The 14,760-nt window shown below is 36.1% G+C and overlaps 1 protein-coding gene across 1 annotated transcript in view; it reads right to left on the reverse strand.

Annotated features, from left to right (window-relative positions):
• Positions 1-2,686: 2,686 nt before the first annotated feature.
• Positions 2,687-14,760, reverse strand: part of SORCS2 (sortilin related VPS10 domain containing receptor 2) — a 510,780-nt gene continuing 498,706 nt past the window's right edge. The window contains exons 21-27 of the mRNA XM_042811760.1: positions 14,467-14,600; positions 12,859-12,982; positions 10,834-10,946; positions 8,507-8,632; positions 5,413-5,512; positions 4,092-4,194; positions 2,687-2,738 (exon numbers count right to left, since the gene is read on the reverse strand). Coding sequence (XP_042667694.1) covers positions 2,687-2,738; positions 4,092-4,194; positions 5,413-5,512; positions 8,507-8,632; positions 10,834-10,946; positions 12,859-12,982; positions 14,467-14,600 — 752 coding nt within the window. The remainder of the gene's footprint in view (positions 2,739-4,091; positions 4,195-5,412; positions 5,513-8,506; positions 8,633-10,833; positions 10,947-12,858; positions 12,983-14,466; positions 14,601-14,760) is intronic.

The raw sequence follows: 14,760 nt of genomic DNA on the forward strand, positions 1-14,760 counted from the left end.
GGTCTTTACATGGCTTCACTCATTTTCCAGAGGCTTGATTAAGATTCTGTTCAGTTTAAGAAATAGGAATGTATTCACCTGGCAAAATACATAGAATAATGCCTCACGATTTCAGAATTTAAATAAAACGAATAACAATAATAATAAATTAAATAGAATATTTTATTGTGGTGCAGGGTTTACTATGTTTGGATTAATATTCAGATGAATGACTTCTTTGTGCTTTAAGGCACTCCTGACTTAACTCGCCTCATTCATTCTGGAAATCTTTTATACATGCTATTATTCTGATTTCTGAGGAAGTTTTTATGAAATATTACAGACCTTTAAATTAGTGCCTTTATATACATATATATATATATGTACGTATATAAAACTAAGTGGCATGGGCTGGGACTAAACTTGCTCTCATGGAACATAAAAACAGTACAAGCAAGGTGGGGGTATTCTTCAGAGGCTGAAAATGAGATAGTTAGTCAATGAGGCAGAAAGATAACAGTTCTGCTCCACACTGTAGAAATGACCCAAGAGGGGGTTAATTTACCAAAAGTAGCACTAGACAGTCCCAGGAATAAAAAAGAATTACACATAAAATGATGTAAATTTAATTGAAGTAGACTCACAGAGATTTATGAAAACACAGCAGTCAGTTTTAGGGTACACGCAGTAGTTTGCACACAAATTAAAAGATGAATATTATCACACACATTTTGGGAACAGAATTTGTTACTTGTTAGCCAAGTAAAATTCCTAAGCAGAAAAACCATGCTCTGGATTGGTTAATCCAATATACTGCTGTTATGCAGAAGTGAAAAATAATAAAAGAATGATTTCACAACTTTCACTAGTAACATAATGATTATACTGCAGCTTTGATGTGGCTAAAATACAATTTTCCTTTCCTCCACTTTGCTTAGTTCAGACAGTGCTATTTGCCTTCTCTATGTCATTGCCCAGGGGCCCCCAGTGTGGAAGAACAGAATGAAAAAGTCCTTTCTGGATGATGACATGAAACCCATAGAAAATACAAACATTGTTTTTAAGGGAATAGATGATATGTTCTTTCACTGAACCAAATCTAGTAAAGATGGGACGGTACAGAAAACAATACATGCAGGTCTCTGATCCATTTTAAAAAAACTGAACTGATTTCTCTAAAATATTTTCCAGCTGTTTCATACTGTTCTGGTCAGAAGAAGCAGCTGTAGTGCATTTTACCTGGATAGTTAAACAGTTGAAGCATACTACTGAGTGTTGTAACATACTGTTTGCTTGAGGCATCAGACCAGTGATTTCCATACTCAGAAAGGAAAAGCAAAGCAAAGAAAAATTATTCTTAACTTATCTAATATTCATGCTTGCTGCCTTGTGTTACAGTCATAGCAAGTTTTAGCTTCTTACTGCCATACAGAAAATTTCCCCCCAGAATGTCTGGAACAAACTTTGTCCACTAGCAGGATCAGACCAGAATCATAAAATATCCCAAGTTGGAAGGGACCCATAAGGATCATCAAGTCCACCTCCTAGAGTCAGTTTTCAGAAAATATCAACATTAAAAATTTAAAATTTATTTTTCATGTACTGGGCAAATTTTTTCAAGTACCAAATTTAACGTTGAGTAAAGAAAAGTCCTTTGGGCTGGCAAAGAGAGACAGTAATCCGAGCCATGTTTGTGCAGTCTTTTCTGGACAGCCTGCATTTCCTATCCCCCAAGGTAAACTGCAAGATCTGTAGACCCAAACAGTGCAATGATAAAATTAAGATTCATAAGCCTTTATCTGATTCTGGAGGAAAAAAAGAATTTTAGCACTTTTTTGAAGGGAGCATCAGGATATCAGTTACATAACTGAAAGGAAAGGGCCACCAAATCTGTTACATCTCTGCCTCAATTTTGTTAATCATACATAAAAATCATGGACAGTATTAACACTTCAACACATTATGTATTTTTGTAATTCCTATGTGGGAATAATTGGTATTTATATTGTCATGTGTTGTCTGAGGGCCTAGAGAGTGTTATTCCACTGAAGTTATCTCATAAACTTGAACGATTTTTGTTAAATATAGCATTCTTTCAGCAAATTAATTCTTAATATATAGGCATTGACAAGCCTTCATGCATTGCAGGTTGGCTTATTAGTAATAAAAGACATTTCAGTTTCATAACCTCAGTCCCATGGGCCAGTTTGTAAACATACACATTTGGTTCCAACATTAAAGGGATTGCACTTGTAAGTAAATACTCCATGGGGATCTAGCAATTTAATTTCAGTCTTTATAAACACAGGAAATATTTTTTTTAAGGGATTAGACATTTGTGGGAGAGTAGTTCATAGAGAATACTTGGAGAAAAAGTGACTTTTCCAACTGAACACCATTTAGGCTCTCAATATTGCTTGAAAACCAAATTGTATTAAAAAAAAAAAAAAAGATGCAACTAGAAAAAAACAAAAGTCAACTTGAAAAAGCTTAGGAGAAATAATTAAAAATAATTGTACCAAATATCTCAGGAAGAGATATGAAACAGACCAAAACCAAGTATTCATCAATGGCAGGAGCTACTTTCAAGCTACATAGAAACATTTGAACACATACCATATTTCTCCTTGCTTGCACCCAAATTCCAACCCCACAAAGTTTAAATGCAAATGATTTTCATGAACTATATATGGAAGTGTGTGAGACATTAAGGCTCAGAATCTGCAAATGGTACTGTAGTTCCCTTCTTAATAAAAGCTCTATTTATTAAGAAATGGCTCATTGAGCATTTTAAAAAGGACTCAGGGAAAACACTTCTTTTTTCTTCCTTTCTTGCATATTTTATACTTCTTTTGCCATGCAGTAATTGCGCCTGTTATTTAATTGCTCTCATTTAAGAGCTAATAAAAGATATAAGTCATACTACTTTCAAAACACATCACAAGCAAGTTTTATGATCCCATACTACAAGCAACAAATCCTCCACGTATTGCTACTGAAATAATACAATTACATCACATCAACCATTTTTATGCTTTTTCTTCCCGCAGGCACGTAAAATAGGGAAATGGATTTTTATTTAGTTACAAACAGTCTGATACTGCATTATGTGCTTTGTCCTTTAGAGCAATCAGTCACCATGGGCTCTAAACAACTTGGATTCTGCAGTAAGAAAATGAAGAGATGCTTGGCAAAGGTTTTTTTCTGTTCATTTAAAAACTCTCACCTATACAGACGCTTAGATGCTATTTACTCTTACTGTTATCACAAACTCAGCGCCACATCCACTTCTATAAATTTATGCTTATTACAAATAAAAATGCATCTTGAAACAATACAACAAATCAATGGGAGGCCTTCCTAAATAAAGACTTGATAATAATGGAGGCTTGTTTCCAGTATTATCACACCCAATAGCTACTCAACGCACCAAAGATATAAAGATACAAAGAAGATAGCCAATGATAACACAAACTCATGAAAAAAGAACAAAATCCTTTAAATCACACATCATCCAAGTAGCTATTATTAAAACCAATAGAGGACTAAAGGTCTACCAGACTGTCAAAGGCAGGCAAGGTAACTACTGTCACTTTTGAGGAAATGTCTCACATAAAGGCAACTTCAAAACTTATTTCTACCCTCAGCACACCGCAGTGTCAAATTAATGTTAATCTATTTCCATCACTTAATCTGTGTGGCATTGTCCCAACATTCAAAATGTAACATGTGCAAAGAGAAACTCCTCAGGGTTGTACCTTTTGACAAAAATGCATTGCAGATGTACTTATTGTCCTGATAACTTTAGTTTATTTGAAACTGCAAAGAGTAATGAGGTAGGAATTAGTCAGGAATAGCATCATCTTTTTTGAGAGTATTATTTAAACAAGCTGAACAAACTCTACATAGTTCCCATATTGCTGCTATTTATCTTGGAACACGGCAAACAAAACCAAACACCATTGCAGCATCTTCATTTCTAGGTTCAGAAAAAAATGTGACTTTCAAAGCAGTGGACTTCAACCTCCATTCCAAACAACAAACTCTGTTTAGCTGATCTTTGGGTAAGTCCAGATCTCAAAATATGAATGTCATTGATTAAGTTTACTTGCCTTTTGAACTTGTAGAGGATGAAAGCCCCAACTGCGACTAGACAGATAACAAAGAGAACCACAATAGCCCAGTAGCCACTGCCTCCTCCAATTCTTTGAGAGTCTGAAATAAAACATGGAAAACTTACTTAGCATGTCCTCTTTTCGGTCATCCATATTTTTAGGGATTCTAAAGATATCAAAGGAAATTATGATATATACCTACGTAAATACAATGCAAAAGCAGGGCTTTATTAATTTTGCAGATGGAGAAACTAGGGCTAGGAACAGCAATTGAGCTCATCAAGGTCATACAATGGTAAAGGCTAGAATGAATGTGGGATTCTTCCAGTTCCAGCTTTTTGAGCTGGCAAATGGATATTAATCCCTTAAGTAAGTGGTTTCCAATACTGACCAGACAGGGTACCACAGTGAAACTGTAACATGATTCTGCATTAAAGAGACTAGATAAAAAAAACTTTGATCTTCTACTGAGAGTTGATAAAGTATCACATCAGCATTAGGATAAATAGACTGTGGTCAGTTAAGCTTTTTTCCCACAACACATTCAAGTACGAGACAAGAATATATTAATGAAAATGATACACAAAGACTATGGGACATTTTAAGATGTGGCTGAAGTCAATTTTGAATTTTCTAGTTAAAACATCATTTTAACATAACTCTATTCAAAATTCACACTCCCTTCAACCAGTTTCAACCTGAAGAGTAAATCCAGAGTTGGAGGAAATAAATTCAAAAAAAAAACTTTTTCAGTTGTTTTGAACAGAGACAAGCTAGATCCTTCCTTTCAGAACAGCATTAGCCAAGCATTTCAGCAATTATGGGGACCCTACAGGAAGATTCAGATCTGTGGATCCACGTGTATAGCACAGTTTAGTACAATACTGTGATACCATGCTACGTCACAGAAGTGTGGAGTTATAATATCAGAGTTAAGGACTTAAGTAGCTCTGCTTTCTTGGAAGCTAGCACACATGGTTACTGAATGTTTATTTTAGAAGCCTGGTTGGCTCTTCCCTGGCCATCCAGAAAACAGCAAGAAGTTTGTGATATAAATAATGCTATATGACAAAATGAAATAACAGAATAAACATTTATTTGGCGGCAACTGTTAAAAAGCATCAACTAAGAATACACACAGAAACATTACATGTGTGTATATATATAACATATATATGTATGTATGTATGTGTGTCTTCCTATAGGTAATAAGCCCCAAGTAAATACATACATACGTATGTACGCATACATATACTGATATGTAGACTTGCTCCTTAACCCATCTAACAAGCACCCAAAGTTTTATTTATATATTTACCTGAATCAGAGTCTGCTAATGTCACTAAGATCCAGTATCCTCCTCGCAGAAAAAAACTGATATTGTGTGCATTCAAGGCCTGCTTTATAGCCGCTATTCTCTGAAAACACAAAAGAGAGAATGCCTCACTCATCTTTCAGTTCTACCTTGAGAGACTCAATGCTCTGAAAAGGAAAACCACTGGTTTATTGTATGGAGAGAAAGTTAGAAACCACTTGTCACCGAAGAGCTGAAATCCTGAAGACATTCCAAAGTAAAAAAACATGCAAAACTTCAAAAGCTGCAAATGCTGAAAAAGTCAAATCTTTAATAGCCCAGTCTGTCTTTCTGCTTAGCAAACCCTTTAAGTTCACGCAGTATGTGAACAGACAGCATATTTGCACACACTGTTTGGTCTACCTCAGTCATAACTCAAACAATGCATAACCCATATTAAAAACTCTATCAATTTTTCTAACCCTATCAAAAGACAACCTGCAATGTCACTTTAGATTTCCTGCTATGAAAAGCAACTGCTATTTCATAATGAACTGCATGTCGTAATTCAAGTCATCTCTTTTGCTGTAATGGGATGGATTCCATTTATGTCTAATTTTTAACAACACTCTGCAGAAATATATATATCCATTCATGTGGAAAAAATTGGGATTTCTTCTATTTTTCTCCAATAGGCAGAAGCACACTAAAATATGGCTGTTCATATTTTTATGGAGCAGAACCATTAAATATACCATCGTATTCTAACTCCAGATGACAAATTGGCTGAATTTGCCATTTTACTTCCTTGTGTCTTCAACATGGGTAATTTTCTAAAAGATCAAAGCTAGTTTTACAGTCTATGCCTTATAATTTAAGATACAATTTCCCACAGTATGACGAATTAGAAATATGCTTTATATCTATGAAACCTTCACAAGAAGCTCTTTTTATCATTTTATCAATTATGGTGCTCATCTTTGAGAAGTCTTTGCAGTGTAACAGATAGAAATCCCTGCCATCTCTCTCATGTTATGGAGAGACTTTACAAAGGTTTAGATTCAAATATCCACCCTCATATTGAGGAACATTTTTAACTTCTGAAGCCATTCCACTGACTTCATTAGATATTTCACAGAGGAATGACTCAGTCTAATGGTGATGTGAACATGGCCCCAGCTATTTTACAAAAAAAATTATTCCAGATAACTCTTAAGTATTTATCTTTTTGCCTAGTGTCTGAAAAGAGAATGAGTATGAGAATAATACTGGTTAGAAGCCTTTGAAGTGATGTTGGCACCAATGAAATAGAGTTACTTAGTCTTGGTCAAGACTCATTCACACATTCATGTGATACAAGGCAAGAGGGAGCACTGCTTTAGCCTAATCCAACTTTCAATCAGTAAACTCAGTTACTGAGTCTTGTATCTTAATTGTGAAAACATAGTGATTTCCTGGCAAGTATTCAAGACACCCAACATTTGCTCTGTTTTTTGCTCAAGCAATTAGATCTTGTTCATGATTTCTCCCCTTACACCTGAGTTTCCACCCAGGTGTATAGGAAACACATAGGTTTGAACTCTATGTGAATAGTGCATATAAACACAAGGTTTCCCAAATAATTTGCAATATATGATTACTCTTCCTTATGCTACAGAGTAGCTCATGGGGTATTTCATACAGAAGCAATGAAAAATGGAGACAGCATTGACTATAATTAATTATATCCTTCAAAACACATTGAAGCACAACTCTAATATAACAGCTGAGATGTAAAGTGAATAATATGCATAACATTTTGCACAGAAATGTTTGCAGAACCCAAGAATCAATCATCATCAGTTCATTTAAATTATTAAAGATATCCATTCCAAATATGCTTGGAATAAAGAGAAATAATTTTGTTTAGAAGCTGCGCCTCGCCTCTTCAAGAAGTAGAAAGATGCAAGTAATTTTGAAGTGCTAATACTCACCTGGACAAAAGCCAGAGATCAGAAATAGCTCACTTCAAAAGAAACAACCTATTAAAATTAACTGTTTCCTGCAGTATAAACAGGATTTCAGACTCCTAGGGATTCCCATTATGATTACAGAGGAAGAGAAGTAACTAAGATTTAGGATATATTCTGTGCATTCACACTGTTCTCCATCTACTTTACACCACTGTTTCTGTAAGAAACTTCTTCAGGCACCTGGACAACATCAATACTTTCATTTGGACCTTCACAATTGTACCACAGCAACAACCTACTGATATTGTTTTACTGTGAGAGCTTCGTCTTTTCTATTTCTCCAAACATTTTGAATATTGTGATCTTGTCTAATAGAGTGGCAAAATGCCCTTCAGAATTAAAAAATATCTTACACTGTGACTCTTTGTAACCGGTAGGACTTGAATTGCAACATGCAGGCACAGACTTGGGATTTGTTCCTTCTCTCTAACAGTGAAAGGAGAAATAACAAAAACTGTAAATTAACAAGCAAGGGCCAAACAATATTCTGATTTTCTCCAGGCTTTTTATTATGGAAGGTATCTGGTTTGGAAAGAGGAGCAGAGAAGTTAATATCATATTTTCATTGCCTTGTTCAGTGTATTTGCTTCTTGGCAATTGAAAAGGACATTAGCTGATAAAGGCAGAAACTACCTGCTTCACATTCTTCGGGTCAGCTATTACAGGTCAACTGTAAAGGTTCTGTTTCTGTTGGACAGAAGTGAAGAAATGGTTTGTCTCTTTTTAGAAACACTTCCTTTTGCTCCACCAATCTTCACAGATTGATGTGTCATCACTAATGTTTCTCCTTTTTTTTTTTTAGGTGTCAAGAGGGATCAAGGCTTACTGCAGGCTATTGTTTAGTAGAATAATTAATCATATCTTCTTCTGCCTCTTCTGTCTCTTCTGGCAGGATTTATTCTTTACTGTAAAAGATGGGGTAAATAGTGCTATGCAGGGCAGCCACATCTGCTGTCAGCTTTTACATACCTTTTGTCAGATAGAAGAGAGATCTTTACATAGTCAAGTTATACCTTTTAATCCCACATAAATAAAAGGAGAGTACAGTCACTGATTTCAAAATGGGATGAAGACTGCTCTAACCAAACATACAGTGTTCTGGTTACCTTATCACTAGTTACACTTCTCTTCCTTTTAGGTTGATTTGCTGGTAGGAGCACATGCAAGTCAGCAGTTGTGGGCAGACCAGGTTTCACAACTGTCATAAGTGTTTCTTCAGGTATATTGGTTTCCTGTGAATACAAAGGTACATGGTAAATTATAGGACAGTGCTCTTCGTATTTTATATAAAATAGATGAGTAATTCTTTGTGAGCATTTAATTCTTTAGCACTCAAATCTCTAATAGAGTAGATTCCACCAGAAGCTAAAACGTGAGCAAAGTCAAGCATTAATTAGCTGAAATGTGAGGGGTTCTTTGAAAATTAGAAGAACCAAACACTGTTGTCACTTTAAAAAGATTTAATGGCATCATGGAAAGAAGCCAAATGAAGTGGCATACAGTTTTAGTAAAACTGCAATAGTTTTGCATTTTTAGAGTAACTTTAAAAATAATTCCTAAGTCACATGGAATGTTTAGTGGGCCATTCAGTTAGTAGACTTAGCTGGGCATGTTCATTATAGCTAACTTAACCTTACAGACGCTACTTTTCCTTCTGTTTTTACTGGACAGACTCTCCCAGGATGAGATCAACAGTACTTAGATTCCTTTTCTGAACCTGGTATGAATATCTGCACCCCCCAATGAAACAAATGCATTGCTTTTCAAAATAGTTTGTGCAAATTGTGTTTTCTAACCCAAACTGCTTCATTTGTTACATAACTCCAAAAGTAATGCCGCCTATTTATTTCCATGGAAACTACAGCAGCTACAAAGAGTACAATAGCACTATTTGAGAGAGCAAGTTCTCAATGTTTTATAGAACACTCTTTTTCAACATAGCCACCACTATTAGCTGTGCATTTTCATTAGGGATGAACAAGGGCCTACACGCTGTGCTTGTTACAATCTGCACCAGCAGGGATGATCCACTGTCCCTATCGCCACTGCTGAAATGCCCTCTGCCCCACTGCTGAAATCACCCACTGCCTCACTGTACTCACATCCACTGTTTGGTCTCGATAAGCATTCAACAAGCATTGATGAATGTCAGTGAGTGCCATTTTTTCTGCAAGGAGGAATTCAGTGACACAACTTTGTTCCATTCACACTTCTATGTCAGACACCTTTTTGTCAGCCTGCCCCTCTACTGCCATCTGTCAACACGGCAACAAAATGTAAGGAATCTTGCTGGGAAGGTTCAACCTCTTCTGCCATACTGCCAACATTCACCTCTGACATTGTGGGCCAACACAAAAAAAAGACAGTTTTACTTTTGGAGTAGCCCTCATTATACAGCCACAAAATTCTAATGACAACACCCATGGCATTTTCCATGGCCTTTCCCAAAACAAATACTGAAATTCAATTAAATTGTTCCTATTGTCTCACAAATGATTTGGTATTTATTAAAACAAAATGGCTAATTTTAAAATATAGTATTTTTAAGACTGACAGTGCTTGTAGAACGTATAAATGAATTAAAGTAGGAATGTAATTTGACATTTGTTATGAAGATTTAGAAAAGAAAAGCAGGAAACTGTATACAGTCAGAATTCCAAAATTCGATTTGATGGATTTGATTTGATTTTGAACTATTGTAAATCCATGAAAAGTCCACTGAATTCAAACGCAGTAATTCTAAAGACATCATCAATCTGCAACACAGTACCACTGTCTTCACAGACAGTTGGAACGTGCACATTCTGCTGTGGGCACTGTGTGTATCTGACAGCACAGCTCCAGACCTCACAATTTTTATGGAGTGCTCTTCAGTTATCTCACAGAACTGTTCTGTGGCTTTGTACTTGATTTAATTTATATGATTCAACTCCTCCCAGTCCACATTTCTTTTACAAACATGATCTAAAAAAAACAGCTGTACAAACTGTCTGTCTATGTGTTATATATAACTTTTGAAGTTCCACAAATGATATCATGAATTCTTTTCTCTGCTTTGTTTCTTCACGAAGACTATGTCTTCATATTATGCAGTATCCTACATACATCACATTTAACTGACTTTTCTTGCTTCGGAGTCAGCAGTATTTGCCAATATGTCTATCGCTAATCCCAGAAAGCAATAATTAGCATTAATTGCCAATTAGGCTATGTTAGAACTGAACTTTTCCAAGCTATGATGTCATAATCTACAGCCTGCCCATAGAAGTGACACTGGGTTCAAACTTGTATCAAATGTGGCTCATGAGGTTCATTTTATTATTTTGCTCTGCCTTTTTTTTTTTTTTTTTTTTTTTAAACAAGGAGGCATTAACTTAACCTTCAAGTTTTATGACTGGAAAGGGAACATTTTACGAGCAATCTGAAAGAGCACCTTTGCAAGAAGTCGTGTTACTACACGCCCTATGTCTTCCCTCCACTCTGGTATGTTGGGGTTGTACATGTCCAGGTGCTTGGTAAACTTCAGAGGAAGAACATGAAAATGATCTAGAAAGACAAAAAGAAACACTTCTGAATCACTGACAATCTGATTACAGAAACAATTTTGTATATATTTTCATACATATTTATCTACTTACATATTTTCCTACATTTATACATACGTGTGTGTGTAGATATATGTGTGTACATATATATGTATACATACACTCACATTATCTATGCAGCACTGCATTACCTAGGAACCCCATTATAATCCATTGCTCAAAGAGGAAAGGTAAAAAACAAATCCTTCCCCCAGGAGCCTACAGTGTAATACGGAGCAAAAATACGCTCCTGCCAGGCACTCAATTACTTTCTGTATTTTCAATATCATCAAATTTGTCTAGAGATTAAAATACAGTAGGGGAAAAAAAATACACCAAACAGACTTACATTCATCTTCTGGGGTCGTAACCTGCTCAGTAATTTTTTCTTTAAGACAATACACCACATAAATATGATTGGATTCTTTTATTTTTTAAGGGGAACGTGCCAATGGATTCTATTCTTACTGAATCATAAACATGTTTTTTACGTTTTACATGTTCCTGTTCTTCATGCAAAATGGACACTTTACATATCTCATGGACTAGCTATATGTATTAGCTACAAAACAGAAATTCTGTTCCAAATACCAAAGGGTAACTACTGCCCTCTTAAATATATATGTATAAAATAAAAGTAAAAATTAAAAAAAAAAACAAAACATCTAAACATTTATCTGAATAATGCCCAAAATATCTGAAATACTAGAAATTGGCTATTCCTCAGCAAACAGTCTTTGAAGTCCGTCGTTTTTTCCTTTCATGCTCCTTAGAGGATCACCTGGGGAAGTTAATACAAAGAAGGGAAATAGATTCCCTGGAACACAGGAGTGACTCAAACACTTCTTCCTTAACTGTTAGGACAGAATTCTGTTTCAATGCGATTTTCCATCCCAAGGATTTAATACCCCTCATGAACAGTACTTTCTTGCTCTTCAGATCAGGATTTCCCAACATGAACAGCCAAAACAGTGTTGGAAATCAAAGGCATCAATCTCATCTCACTAAGAGCGTTTACACATCTAAAGATTTTTTTAAACAGTGGGTGCACTTGTAAGAGATTACATAAACGTTAAATCCATTTATCTTAACAAATGAGAAGTTTTGTAAAAGTTCTGTTTAACATAAATGTGGTTTTCGTTATTTTAAATCAGTATGTATGCTGAAAGCAAAAGTACCAGAATCCTCTTTCATTGTTCAACTCACAGATATGTTTCACTTGTGTATTTCATGAATTTTAAGCTCTGCATTACAGTGAAACTATTTTACATATCACAATTCCCACATGTGACAGCACAAATGCAAACAATAAATTTGCCAGCACTACATTTTTCATTATATATTATGCCTCGACAGTACATTATTAGACACAGCAAAGCACACTGAGGCATAATGTGAAACAAAAGTAGAAGTTCGTCTTCTATTGAAGAGCTAAAATTTGCAAAAGGGCAATAATTCAAACTCTCACACAAATGCTGAAAGAATGGTTGCACATGGTGGCAGAAGGAAAATATTTCACACTGTTTTAATGCTATAGACAACTAATTTATTTTTTTTCCAAAAGTATTTAAACTACTGTATTTTGAAATGCTAACGAACTCTGAAGTCATAAGAAAAAATACTATTTCAATGTCATTGCTACATTAGGGAAACAGAGTAACATTTAGAATAAGCAAAGGAAACTAAAGGTTTCAAGTGAAACCATTCCATAAGACGACACTGCTCAGCGTTACGTACAGTTCATCCCTCTAACTTTAGAAATTGGATGTGGCATTAGAAATAATCTTACAAGAGGTTCAGTTCTGCCTGCACTGGTTTAAGAGATATAAGTACGCATTAAACAGCAATTAAACATTGAACAAGTAATGCCTCACCAAAAACGTGGACAACTTTGGAATCTTGTAGCATGGAGTTCCCGCAGGAAGCTTGCACTGTCACTCTGACATCACCTGTCACAGCGAACCTCGTCACCAGAAAACTGTCCAATGTAAGAAGTGGCTTTGCAAGCAAAGAAAAGTAGAAAATAGAATTTCAACAACAACCAGGAGAATAGTTATCTGACAAGACTATCACTAAAGATATCAGCACAAAAGTTGCACATCAATTATATTTTTAGAACGTTGGTCAACATTTTCCAAATTATTATGATTTACAATAGAAACTTTTTTACTTTTTTAAAAACAGATGGACTCTTATAAACAGAATAGCTGCCATATTAGTCAAATATTTATTTCTGTGAGTTTAATTGGTAGAGTATTAGATTTATATTCAGATTGCACTGAAATAAAGGGATTTGGAATCAGGCTCACAAATCTGAGTGACTGAGGCCCCTTGGTTTGTTCAGTGCAGAGCAGAGGGAGCTGAAGGGAGGTCTCATGGCAGCTGCAGCTCCTCACAGGGAGCAGAAGAGTAACTCTGAGCTCTGTTCCCTGTGACAGAGACAGGCCCGAGGGAACGGCACGGAGCTGTGCCAGGGGAGGGGCAGCTGCGGGTTAGGGAAAAGGTCTGCACCAGAGGGCGGTGGGCATGGAACGGGCTGCCCAGGGCAGAGGGCACAGCCATGAGCTGCCAGAGATCAAGGAGCGTTTGGACACCACTCTCAGCAAGAAGGTCTGACTTTTAGGTGTGAAGCAGGGAGTTGGACTTGATTCTCATCGGTCCCTTCCAACTCAGGATATTCTGTGATTCTGTGAACTTTACAGGATTATATTGAGCAAGTCATCTGACTTGAAAAATATGGGGCACAGTCAAGGTCAGGTGGTACTCCTGTCATGACCCATGGAAGTGCACCAATCTATCACAACTTCCAAGGTGAAGTTGAGATACCGTACTCCCCAGCCACACTTATATGTATCAGAAACCTCACCCCCACCGTACAGCAAGATTACATCAGTTTGCAGTGCCTGTTCTGGCAATGGCAAAGCCAGTAACAATGAACAGACACAGGCAAGGATTATGGTAGACAGCACATTTACAAGACCAAAGTTCATTATGCTTATCTGAAACATTCTTTTGTCTCCCTCATAAAGGAAATATTTTACATATCTGATTCTGAAAGAACTGCCTTAAAAAAATTAACCCAGTTAGACAAGAAATATTCCCAGTTGAAATACTTGTATATATATTGCTCTTTTTACAAGGCCACGTAGTGATAGGACAAGGGGTTTAAGCTGAAAGAAGATAACAATAGATTAAATATAAGGAAAAAATTTACTATGAGGGTGGTGAGGCACTGGCACAGGCTGTCCAGAGAAGCTGTGGATGTCCCAACTCTGAAAGTGCTCAAGGCCATGTTAGACGGGACTGTGGTCACCTCAGTCTAAAGAAAGGTACCTCTCTGCCTGTTGCAGGGGTTGGAAAGAGATGATTTTTTTGCCTTCCAATCCAAAATCATTATATGATTTTATGATAAAGTAAAAGGTTTAATGCAATTCTTACTGGAAAGAGATCAAAGATAATGTCAGTCACAACCATTCATGTACCTGAAGATTGTTTCCTATCCACCAGTAGAAGACTGTCAAGTTAGGGTTCTTGGGCAGTATGATGGCTGTCAGATTCACCTCCTGGTTTCTGCCAATGACTGGAACCACTTCTAAATTTAAAGCCTGCAGAGGAGCTGAAAGAAGTTCCCAAAACATCATTGAAACCTTGTTTAAATCATTGAATGCATCAATATAATAACTTTTTTTTTTTTTTTTTTTTTTTTTGCCAAAAGCCTCTCACCTGTACAACATAAGGTCCTGAACTTACTTTTCTCTCTCCTGCCTATACATCTG

Source organism: Centrocercus urophasianus, unplaced genomic scaffold (genome assembly GCF_019232065.1).
Source record: "Centrocercus urophasianus isolate 14NV4802_14NV808 unplaced genomic scaffold, USGS_Curo_1.0 seq_13, whole genome shotgun sequence".
Lineage (NCBI taxonomy): Eukaryota > Metazoa > Chordata > Aves > Galliformes > Phasianidae > Centrocercus > Centrocercus urophasianus.